The sequence below is a fragment of the Amblyomma maculatum genome, chromosome 4 (assembly GCF_055883805.1).
Source record: "Amblyomma maculatum isolate TAMU_Amacu chromosome 4, ASM5588380v1, whole genome shotgun sequence".
Taxonomy (NCBI): Eukaryota; Metazoa; Arthropoda; class Arachnida; order Ixodida; family Ixodidae; genus Amblyomma; species Amblyomma maculatum.
The window spans coordinates 162,741,048-162,753,914 of record NC_139347.1 but is presented as its reverse complement, the minus strand read 5'-3'; the positions used below and the strand labels follow the sequence as shown (position 1 = coordinate 162,753,914).

At 44.1% G+C, this 12,867-nt stretch overlaps 1 protein-coding gene across 2 annotated transcripts in view; it reads left to right on the top strand.

Annotated features, from left to right (window-relative positions):
* Nucleotides 1-12,867, top strand: part of LOC146193389 (MAM and LDL-receptor class A domain-containing protein 1-like) — a 301,641-nt gene that overhangs the window by 182,008 nt on the left and 106,766 nt on the right. For both annotated transcript variants that reach the window (XM_084602739.1, XM_084602738.1), the window contains one exon: nt 10,974-11,058. In XM_084602739.1, the coding sequence (XP_084458865.1) occupies nt 10,974-11,058 (85 nt within the window). The remainder of the gene's footprint in view (nt 1-10,973; nt 11,059-12,867) is intronic.

Sequence of the window (12,867 nt, the reverse complement as noted above, 5' to 3'; positions counted from 1 at the left end):
TAATTAAGGAATTCGATTGTGTATAGCAGCATCGGCTGATAAAGGGGGGGGGGGGAAGATAGAAACTATAAAACATTAGTTGAAGATGCTTTTCCTGAAACCAATCTAGCAGATGGTGATGATGATAATCTTGCCAGTTTACTCGCACAAACGAGAGGAAAACTAAGACTCTGTAGTATATATGGCGTACCGCAGCACTTTGCTCAAAACAGGAAGCAGTCGCATTGACCTGTAACCGCCGCATATGAAACGAAAGGGGAGAGGAGAGTACCCTGCAGCCCCCTCCACCCCCCCCCCCCCCCCACGGCCCTCTATGACACTTAAGACAATATTTCTTGTGTTGGTATAGAAATCACTTGAGCCGAGAATCCTATGGTCTCTCAAGTATTAGTAACAGGGCGATGTTGCAGCAAAAAACGTTAACCTCTTCGTAGTGTCTGTGTCAGGGGAGGAATCAATTCGGCTTTAGTTTTCTGCTTTTGTTTTGTTGTGGCATTTTTTGTTTCTCAGAAATAGTTCTGCTACGTCCACCAATAGTCCAGCGTAAAAATCTTATGTTCAATATTGACAGATTTAAAAGTTGAGAATATAATGTAAAGCAACTTGAGCACTTCCTTCAATTTTTTCTGCGGCTAACTATAGAACTTGACAATTGCTGCTTGGACTTCACTGACACATAATAACGTTAATATTAGCCTTACATTAGCACACTAAACAGCGCCTTCGATTTAAATACAATGGTGCTTCTCAGGCCAAGCCTGAGTAAAAAAAATTCATAATCATGTGGCAAATTTCAGGTTTGCGAGGCATAACGTTTAATTGTGAGACAATCATACACATTTATGACATACTTCATGAACGTACTCACAGCGATGGCACCCAATTTTCCGCAAAATTTTCTTCGTTTAAAATATTCTCAAGTTATTTAATATAACTTTGCTTTTGAATTTCCTCCAGCGTTCGTGCCGTATGTTGAGGCGTGCCATAATAATCAGTGGTGTGAGTTCTTTAGGATAATTGTGACACAATCGTTGAGTATATATGTATAGATAAGTAAAGTGCAATATTCCAAAGCATATCGAAACACCGCATTTAATATCCTTCCTGCTCTCGCACCGATAAGTAAGCATACTTTAAAACTTCAGCAGAGCGTGTTTTTCAGAATACGTTTTACAGAACAGTAAATAATCTGCGATTATAACATGAACAAATTGGCGAATGCGATCTAATTTTTCAAACCGTAGGAAAATTTCGATCTCAATATCTTTTTTGGCCCTTTAGAAAAAATCAAGGATGCAATACAAAAATAAAACAAAAAGTGAACGTGTTTTTAAAAAACATTAGCGAAACCTTGAAGCCCCTTCATTGGGAGATGATTAGTTGCTACTTTTTTGACGTCATCCAAAAAAATGTTCTGATAAAAAAGCTGCCGTTGGAAACATGCGATTTCTTAAAATTTCTAAGCATAGTAACAGCCAAGAGGATTCACTGTAAAGCGGTGGTAGTCGCAGGAACGTCAGCGCTCTAGCTCGCAATAATTACATGTCTCAAGACCGGCCATTACGTTTCTAATGGGACGGGATAGTTGGAGGAGGTGCTGACTTTCCAAGCGTCAACTTCATTGCGTGTTAATGCAATCGCTATTACGGTCCTGTTACTCACAAAATAAGGCGTGCGCATCGGTGACGGCGTCGGTCATAGTGTCAGACAAAAATCACGGGCGTTACACTGGGGAGAGAGAGAGAGAGAGAAAGAGAGAGAAGGCAGAGAGGTTAACCAGGAAAGCTTCCGGTTTGCTATCCTGCACTGGGGAAGGGGAATGAGGAGTTTAAAGGAGAAAGATAGAAGAGAATGATAGGAAAGGTAAGGCGGCGAGGAGCACAGTCACAGTTTCTCAATCAAGTTTGTGTCTCTCATAATACACATAAGTGCTTTCAAGGCTTTGCCGTTAGACGCCTTCTGTGGCCATGGGCCGAGGATTTTCTCCTCTGCGAAAGGACGGCTGTCACGATTTTCCAGAGCCGAACGCAGCGCATATCTTTCGCTTGAAAAAGCAGGGCACTCGCAAAGGAGATGCTGCATCTTTCGCAGTTAGGGCTATCCGCCATTCTTATCACATAAGCGTATTTTTTGGTGAATGCAACACCGAGTCACATATGGCGCATCAGTGTTGTTTCGCGCCGCCCTTTGTTAAGGGGAACACGAAGGCGCAGCCCAGGGTCTAGTTCCCTGAGGCGTCAATTGGAAAATTCTCCTTTGTTCCAGGCTGAAAGCGTTAGCTCCGCTGCTAAGGAACGAAGTCGACAAGCTGCGTCACCTCTAGATATAGCAATGTTCACTGTAGTTCCGTCGTTGTGTGCAGAACGGGCAACTTGGTCTGCCTGGTGGTTTCCCTCAATACCGCAATGTCCAGGTAGCCACTGCAAAATTATATCATGACCTTTTGATGTAGCGTCGTGGTATAGCACGCGGATCTCTGCAGTTAGTTGTTCATATGATCCACGACGTAGCGTAGCTTGAACGCCTTGAAGCGCTGCTTTCGAGTCCGTAAAAATGGACCAGACACCTGGAAGTTCCTGGCCGATGTATTCAATAGTTGCACGTAAGGCAGCCAGTTCCGCACCAGTTGAAGAGGTGGGGTACGTCGTCTTGATACACAGCACGATGGACCTCGACAGTATCACTACGGACCCCGCGGAGCTTGTTGAAGCAACTGAGCCATCGGTGTAGACGTGTTCACGATTATTGTGCATAGAATATAGGTGACCCAACGTCATTTGCTTCAAGGCAGGCAATGGTACACCCGTTTTTATTTTTACTCCCGGAATAGATAGGTAAACCTTCGGTTCATGTAGGCTCCATATGGGTAAACTCGGTCTTGAAGCTGGAGTGAACTGTCAAGGAAGGTAGGTGCGATGAGCTGCTATGGTTTTGGCAAATGCAGTATGTGGTCTAATTGTTGGGATAGTTGCCAGGTGATGACGGGAAACCTGGGTGAGGTGTCGTATATGTGTCCTCATGGTTTTAACAGCAATATATGTAGCTATGGGATGCTCGCGGGAGAGAAGAACCGTTGCTGCCGTTGAGGTGCATTTTGGCAGTCCAAGGCAGATGCGGAGAGCTTGAGCTTGCACGCTTTGGAGGATCTCGATGTTCGTCTTCCTAATATTATTTAATATTGGAAAGCTGTACCGCATGTAACCCAGGAAAAGTGAACGGTATAGTTGCAGCATAGAGTGCACTGACGAGCCCCAGGACTTGCCTCCTATAAAGGAGAGAACATGGGCAATCGCCGTCAGTCTTTTCTTCATGCCACTGACATGTGGACTCCACGAGAGGATCCTATCAATGACGATTCCAAGGAAGCGATGACTCTTTTCATAAGGAATAGCTTTGCCATTTATGTATACTGCGTATTGTGACATTGATTTTCTTGTGAAGGCCACCACAGAAGACTTCTCTGTTGAGATAGTAAGACCCTGTACACGACGATATGACGTCACAATCGATGCAGCTTTTTGTAGTCTTGCACGAACCTGGGGTCGAGTCACGCTTGAGGCCCAAATGCAAATATCATCAGCATATATGGAGATCTGAGCTGACTGAGGCAGCAGGTCGACTAGGCCGATGAGCAGAAGATTGAATAGAGTGGGGCTCAGTACCCCACCCTGCGGAACTCCGCGAGGGGTTCTATGTGAGGATGTTCGTCCGTCCTCTGTCTGGATGAACAGTGCCCTGTCTGACAAATAACTGCGTATCCAGCTATAAGTTCGTCCTCCGATATCAGCAGTTTCCAGTGCATCTAGGATGGCTTCATGCGTTACATTGTCGTAGGCACCTTTAATGTCTAAAAACAATGCCGCAGTCAATCTTTTCAGATTCTTTTGGACATTGACTGACGTAACCAGGTCTACGACATTATCTATAGAGGAGCGGCCGCGTGGAAACCTAGACATGAAATCTGGATATTTTTCGTGTCGTTCCAAGTACCACTCAATGCGTGTTAATAGCATCCTTTCCATTACTTTGCCGACGCAGCTGGAGAGCGCAATGGGGCGGTATGAATTAATATCGAGCGGTGATTTTCCGGGTTTTAGAAGTGGAATGACACGACTTGTCTTCCATTCACTAGGAACTTTGCCGTCGCTCCATGAACTGTTGTATGTCTGCAAGAGAGCCTGTCGAGCCTCTTGGCCTAGATTGGCAAGCGCAGAGTACGTCACACCATCTGGCCCTGGCGAAGATGACATTTTACAACAAGCGAGAGCAGCGTCAACTTCTTCCAGTGTGAACAGTAGATCCATCCGTGAATCTCTCGATGGCGGAACATCACTAAACTGCTGTGGCGCGAGTGTGTTTGAAGGTCCTGTTATTCTTGCGCAGAATTATTCGGCTACGTCGACCTCACTGCATCTCTGGTGAAGCGCGATTGATTTGAAAGGGTGTCGTTGTTGAGGTGATGTGCGAAGGCCGCGAATGACAGCCCAGATACGTGACAATGACTTCCGTGGGTCGAGAGTTTCACAAAATAAAATTGCTACTGGTGGAACATTAGCGAAAACGTTTGTGAGAGAGCGCCTCTGATGCTGCACCTCTTCACGACGAGCTGGCAAAGACATGAAAGCCAGAAATTATTTCGAGCATAAAAACAGCCGTTCAGTTCCATCGGCTCATGTAGAGGTGTACGTTTCTTCCAGTGATTTTAGTACAACGAGTAAAAACGTAAAGATCCCGAACACGTCAGAAAGCATTCCGTTCGAAGAAGTGCGCTGCGGTGCGGCGGTATACATATTGGAATCATGACCATCGGGAGATGATGAAAATATCCGGCGCTGCACATATTTTTGGCAGCTGCGCGCATAACGATTCCCAACAGCGGAGATTTCATGGCCGATATTTAGTGCATTGGAGCAGAAAGAGGAGTCATACGAAGGAGACGAAAGAGGTGGAAGCACATGGATAAATTCAGTGCGTGATTTGCGAAGCGCACACCGCGTCGAAGCCTTGTCGTTAGCACAGCAGAAACTTTTGCAGAGGACCGCAGTTTGCCTCTGGTGTCTTTCGTTAATTCTCTGGAGAAGGTAATGGCAACCCACTCCATTATTTCCTGCCAAGAAAACCCTATGGCCAGTCACAATACCATTAATGATAAGGCGCCGGAAGATGAGCCGCCCAGGTTGGAAGGCGTCCCACATGTTACTGGGGATGAACAAAGGGCGATTCCTAGTAGCTCCAGGACGAATGAAGCGGCTGGGCAAAAGCCAAAAGGACGCTCAGTTGTGGATGTGTCGGGAAGCGACCGGAAAGTGCGATGTTGCAAGGAGATATATCACATAGCAACATGGAATGTAAGATCTATGACGCAAGGTAAATTGGATGTCGGCAAGTGAGAAATGAACAGATTGAACAGTGATATCTTGGGTATCAGCGGGCTCAAGTGGACCGGAATGGGAGAATTTAACTCAGGCGACCATTTTGTCTTTTATTGTGGGCACGAATCCAAGAGAAGGAATGGGGTCGCTCTCATAGTAAACAGAAGAATGGGCTAAACAGTGCTAGAGTACAACCCCATAAACGACCGAATGATTTCACTTCGGATCCAAGGTCACCCTTTCAACATGCCAGTTGTCCAAGTGTATGCATCGACCACTACTGCTGAAGAACCTGACGTTGAGAGGTTTTATGCGGACCTACAATGCCTTTTAGGTCGCACCCCATCATCAGACGTCATTTTTCTCATAGGAGACTGGAATGCTAAGGTCGGGAGTGACGAAATATCCGGAATTACAGGCAAGTTTGGTCTTGATGAGCCAAATGAAGCTGGGCAGAGGATAGTAGAGTTTTGTCAAGAAAACAACCGGACCATAGCGAATACTCATTTTCAACAACACAAGAGGCGCCTGTACACATGGACTTCACCGGACGGTCTGTACAGGAATCAGATCGATTATATTCTTTGCCGGCAGAGATGGAGAAGCGCTATACAAGCAGTAAAAACAAGGCCTCGGGCAGATTGTGGCACCGATCATCACCTTCTTGTTGCCAAAATTAAGCTTCGATTGAGGAAAACGCAGAGAACTAGAAGGCCTTTCAAGGATGATCTGGATCAAATTCCATTAGAATATGTTGTGGAAGCGAGGAATCGATTTCGATATTTAGATCTAGAAGACAAAGAGCCCGAAGAGATGTGGACTGATGTTCGTGATATAATACAAGAAGTTGCTACTAAGGTAGTTCCAAAGCAAAAGAAATGCAAGAAAGCAAACTGGTTATCTGAAGAGGCTTTGCAAATAGCTGAGGAAAGGAGGATGGCAAAAGATATGAGAAAAAGAGAAAGATACAAGGTTCTCAATGCGGATTTTCAGAAAATAGTAAGGAGAAATAAGAATGCCTTCCTGAACATACAGTGCCAAGCAGTTGAGGACAACAGCCAATTAAGGAACACAAGAGCTCTGTATAAGACAATCAAAGATATCGAAGGAAGCTTCTGTGCTAAGCTGGCCGTGATAAAGGACAAACGAGGCAAGGACCTCACTGAAGCCTCAGAGATAAAGAAGAGGTGGCAGGACTACACAGAAGAACTGTACAAGAAGGGCCCGGATGTGCAAACCCAACATAAGACGGTTGTGATTACTGATTTCGAGCCGGGCATCCTGAAGAGTTAAGGTAAATGAGCCTTAGCCAGCCTTGCTAAGAACAAAGCTGGCAGAATTGATGGCATTCTAGCTGAGTTGCTTCAAACCCTCACCATGACGCTGTTAACAATCTGCATACATTATGTCAGAAGACTTGGACAACCCTGCAGTGGCCACAGGATTGGAGGAGGCTGTTCGCATCCCCATTCCAAAGAAAGGCAGTGCCAAAGATTGTTCCAACTACCGCACGATCGTGCTTATTTCGCGTGCTAGCAAGGTGATGTTGAAAAACCTCCAAGGTAGGCTGCAGCAGTATGTGGATCGGGAGCTTCTGGACGTGCAAGCTGGCGTTTCACAAGGGCAGATGAACTAGAGACCAGATAGCCAAACTTCGCTGGATCATGGAAAAAGCAAGTTGCAGAAATCCATCTACTTCTGCTTTATTGATTATGCGAAAGCGTTTGACTGCGTAGATCACAGCAGAATGTGGCAAACTCTCCAAGAGATGGGAGTTCCAATTCACCTCATCTGTCTCCTGAGGAACCTGTATGAAGGGCAAGAGGCCACAGTTAGAACTGGGCATGGTCTTACTGGTTGGTTTCCGATTGAGAAAGGAGTGAGGCAAGGATGCATACTGTCGCCCTTCCTATTTAACCTATATGCAGAGTGCATCATGAGGAAGGCCGGTCTGGACGAGTCTTCAGCTGGAGTGGAGATTGCTGGAAAACGTATCAACAACCTTAGATATGCGGATGATACCACTTTAATGGCAGACAGTGAAGTGGAACTCATGAGACTTCTGATGCGCGTACAAGAAGGGAGGGAGAAGTTTGGGCTTAAACTAAACATTAAAAAGACAAAGATCGTGGCGTCTTGCCCTATCAAGTCATGGAGTATCAAGGGACAAGAAGTGGAAGCTGTGACAGATTTTCTCTTCTTGGGCTCCAAGATTACCTCGGAAGGAGACTGCAGCCATGAAATTAGGAGACGCCTGCTTCTGGGAAAGAGAGCAATGGTTAGCCTTGACCGCCTAGTAAAGAGCAGAGACATTAGTCTGCCAACCAAGATCCGTATAACTCGTGCTATGGTCTTTCCAGTTGTGATGTATGGATGCGAGAGTTGGACTGTGAAAAAGGCTGACCGTCGAAGAATTGACGCGTTTGAATTGTGGTGCTGGCGAAGACTCTTTAGAGTTCCTTGGAATGCCAGAAGATCAAATCAGTCGATATTGTCGACCATAAACCCTGACTGCTCATTGGAGGGTCAAATTTTAAAGTTAAAGCTCAGCTACTTTTGTCATCTGATGAGAAGAGAGGAGTCGCTGGAGAAAGATTTGATGTTGGGAAATGTTGAGGGTCGCCGGAGAAGGGGTAGGCAGCGAACGCGATGGTTAGATGGCATCCTCAAGGCACTGCAGATGAAGTTATGTGATGTTAGGAAGATAGTGATAGACCGGAAAGCGTGGCGTGACATGGTCCATAGGGTCACGAAGAGTCGAACACGACTGACGACTGAACTGTCTTTCTTTATGCTCCTGATAGCTTCCTGAGCGTTGTAAAATTCACAGTTAGGAGCCAAGTTTTTTTCTGAAAGCTGGAGACGTTGCGGTTTTGGGGGTCACTTTATCAACGCAATAATGTTTTCCGCTGCTGCGTTGACGTAACGCATGAATTGTCTCAGAAAGACCTTTCATGCACCCTACGGATGCATGTTATAGCTTCTCGGCATTGTTGTCAATTCTGAATATTGCTGAGTAACGCCGTCCTCAATCACCAGGAGCTTAAAGAGACCCAAGAATTCACTTTGCTGTCATGTGTAACGTCTGCAGTACGTCGCTGCTTTAGTTCAGCTAATCCAGCACCGAACTGTTTTCCACTGACTCCTCGTTGAGAGAATGGCTTTCTTTTTATGAGCTGTATTGTGAATGCAGAAGAAATTCATCAAATATTCTCGAGAAAATACACATGCCTTGATTTGTAGTTTTTCACCATATATGTCCAACAACACTATATTGAATATTATTCTAACATTCTAATTCAAAACGCTGCTTATAGAGAATCCAGGCAGATGACTTCAGAATTGAAAATAAAAGCAACCACCATTCTTTTCACCTGTCAACATGCAATGAAATCGAGCTTCATCCTCTTCGATTGAGAGAGCACCGTCAGGGCGAACATGCTTAATATCCAAGGAACTCCTCTCTGCGAGCGCAGGTGTGCTACGTTTTTGAGGCTATATATGACTGAGAACGGTTAAAGTGGAGAGAATTGACTGAAGTTTCTTGAACCTGAACTTACTTACCCACTACGTGAAATATTTCGTCATCGGGCATTACTGACGCGCTTTTATACGTCATCGGTAAAAGCCAGGCTGACTTCATAACATAATTAATGAAAACTATTCCCCTTTGTGAAGTAATAGTTAAGCAAATTCATAGAGCAAAAGACCGTCGTTGTACGGATATGATATCAATATCTGTATGAAGAAGTTGTCATTGGCTAGGTCTCATTATACGCAAATAAATGGTCGTTGAATCGCACGTAAAAAAAGCAATGTATTAATTTTTTTACCTTGGTATACAAATGATTTCCCAAGCACAATCACTTAAGAACTTTTATTCACAACTGCTGCTTTCGTTCTAAACCAGCCTTCTCAAGAAAGTTAGTTATCTTTTCTGCGGGACGCTGTTTTCAGCAGGAGGAAATTTTCATAATGCTTTTCTAGCAAAGCGCACGTTTTCCTTGTTCCCAAGGCTGCATGTGGCGATTTGTAAAGAATGCCATTATTACTATCATCATCACGTGGGCTATACCTACTGCATGGCGAGGGTCTGTCCCATTTTTTTTTCAGTTAACCCGGTTCTGTGCCAGCTGCATCCACTTGACTCCTGTAAACGTCTTGAGCTCGTCTCCACATCTAATTTTCTGCCGCCAGCTCCTACGCTTTCCTTACCTTGGAATCCACTTGGTTACTTTTAGAGGCAATCCGTTATCCTCATTCCCACCATATGTCCTATCCAACAAAATGCTTTGTGGGGCTAGGTGGTAAATATCCATTATTTCACGCGAAATCGCTGTAGCTTTCTTTAATCTTCTCCAGTCTTCCTGTTTACGCTGTTTTATTAAAAATATTTGTCCTGCCCAGGCCCACTTTTTTTTGAATTAGACTACAATTTCAGTAACTTCAGTAATTTCTCTAACCCACACTGCCCACGTCCTATCTCTTAACGTTACACTTATTTTCTGTTCCATAACCCTCTGCGTTGTCACCGACTTAAGGAGAACCCTTTTTGTTAGCCTCCGTGTTTCAGCTCCATAGGTGAGTACCGGTAGAATGCAACTGTGATACATTTTCCTCTTGAACTATACAGGTAAGCTGCTAGTCAAAAAGTTTAAGTTTCTTCCAAATGCGCTCTATCCCAATCTTATTCTCCAAGTTATTTTCCTTTCGTTGTTCGGATCTGCTGTCACTACCTGTCCGGAGTAGACATAATCGCCTTATACTTCCAACGCTTCGCTTATATATTAAAACTGCTGTTCGTTTACAGGCTTTTGAGCGTTGTATTAGTCTACTGCATATTAATATTTAGGCCTGCATTTTTGCGTCTTCTGTCTAGATTGTTAATCTTGGATAAGAAAGTTGGGCAAGTGGGTTTAAATGCATGGTTGAAAAAAAACGCGAAAAGATGGAGTGATAAAGAAAGGAGGCGCCTGTCTCTGCCGTTCCTTATCTTCGTCATTGTGTCTAGTTTGCGCTTTTTTGTACCATAGATTATTAACCATGCATTCAATCGAAGCCCCAAGTTGCTTGACAAGGAAATGTCATCAGCGAATCACAGATTACTGATATAGTCTCCATCGGCCCTGATGCATAACTGGTCCCATTTTAAGTCCTTGAATGCGCCCTCTAAGCAAGCTGCAAATAGCACTGGGAAGATCATGCCACCTTGACCCTCCCTTCCCCTCTCCTCCAATCCCTTTCTGAATTGCGGGCAGAAGTGTGGTTTCGGTGCAGACACTCTATATATATTCCAATACTTTCACATATAGCGCATCTACACCCTTATCTCGTAATACCTGCATGACTGCTGATGTGATTATTTATATTCAATTACTTATCAAATATTTAAAAACAATTTTTTGGACGAAAGAGTGGTCCCACCTTCTTATCGTAAGGCTTCTGAGTCTTTAACTACTGAGCTGTTTGCAAAAGAAGCTTAGAAATTCATTGTTGGTGCCACATTAACACATATAACACAATAAAAAAATGGTTTTCTCATCACAGTTCGATTTTCTTGTAATATTCTGTTTTAAACCACAAGAAACATTTCTCTTTCAGTTCACCTTAACAGGCCGCCAGTATTCTCAAGCGCGGTCTATGTTTGCTATAGACCTCATACAATACGAGGGATGTGCTCTGCCAGGTAAGTACCACTCCGTTAGTATATATGGAATGGCTTAGCAGCTATGTGCAGATGTCTGTGGCAATGACATAAAGAGATTAGCACAATTTATTGTTTTCTTTGACAATGTGATACAAGCAGAATTGGGGTTTGTTAAGGTTTTGTGCAACAAATGAATGGCACCTGGTAGATTTTCGTTTCAAAAACAATAAGACTCGCTATGTTTGGAGCAGCTTCGATCGGATAATGACTTTTAGGGCTGCAGAAGCTGCAGGCAAATGCTGTTCGATTATCAATTGTTCCCGAATAAGAAGGGCACAAATAGGTTTAGTTTAAGGTGCCCGTGACAACTTTCCGCCGTAGAGAGGCCCAAACATGCAAAACCGTACGTCAGCCCTAATTGAAGATAATTTAGAAAAAGATCTTGAAAAAAAAAGGTGTTCAGCTTGGACCGCATGTGCCATCGGCATTCTATAAATTTGTTGAGGTAAAGCAGCTGGTCATTCATGGTCATTAGGTGAAGGAAAAAAAATTCCTGTGAGCAAAAAGAGGGACAAGAAGGAAAAGGCAACTATGCATAGCTTTTAGAAAATACGGATGGCTTTTGAGAGATCATTAAAATATTCTGCCAAGATGTGTAGGGAAAACAGCACATCAGCCCGAAAGAAACAAACTTACCGCCATGTAGTATGGGACCCTAGTGTGGAGTCGCATATAAGACTTCTAGGCTGTCAGAGCATATCCAGCTTTCGTGGATATTTCCAAACCAGCGGCATATGTTAGCCGTTATTAGCGAACACTTCAGACCTCAGTGGCGCTGTTTTAAGCTCGTAAGTTTGAGACAACTAATATGTGCCTAGATACTGTGCACAAATAAGCTTTCATTAAAGGTTTGAACACTGAATCCACCGTGCAAAATGTGACCTATATAATGTATACTACGCCCACACCAATTATTTAGCAGAGCCATAGAAAATTGAATGGATGCATCAAATATTCGAGATTTCTGCGTTCATTTTGCGTGCCCAGTGCCAACGAACAAAGATTGGGAACTGTCTAAATTAGAAGCAGGTTTCCCGAATTTCTTGACTTTTATTACTAGGAACTTTTGCATTACAGTATTTCTCACTGCCACAGCACAGTCTTTATGAGCCTTTATGAGTTGCGCAGGTGTTTCGGAATATAGAGGTAGTGATGAGAAATAAGAGGTACGTACATGTCCAAAGTGGACGCACTGATTCGTTGTTTCGATTTCATGTTACTGTGACATTTTGTTCATGGAAGCAATATTGAAGGGATAACAAGGCGCCGTGTGCTCTACAAGCAACAGTTTCCGCCATGAATTACGCAACTAAGTGGAACTGATCAATTCCAATGCCATCATTTGGCAGGATATAACGCTGCCTAAACTTGCGCTCAAGCACCTCATCATTCGGTGCATGGGCCTTTCTGCCTGCACAAATTGCGTTTTCACATCTCGACCTCTTCTGTCGAAGCTGCTGATAAGGACACTTTGCAATATATGAGCTGTGCAACTGATTAAATTTTATTGAACTCACCTTGCAGCAAAAATATCCTCCTGAAACATAAATTATAGGACTAAGAAGAACGACAACCGAGCAAGGTTTTAGGGGGAACCTCAGTTCGTAAGCCAACGTTTCGGCGAGGCGCCCGGACTTGTTTCGTCTGGGTGCAGACAAAGGCAAGTCCAGGCCCATTGTCGAAACGCTGACTTGCAAATTGGTGCTCCCTCTAAAACCATATGCAGTTCACTTTTGTAATGTGCAGCACTCTTCTACCCCTCGTTCTAACCAGGGCCCAGAAGAGTGG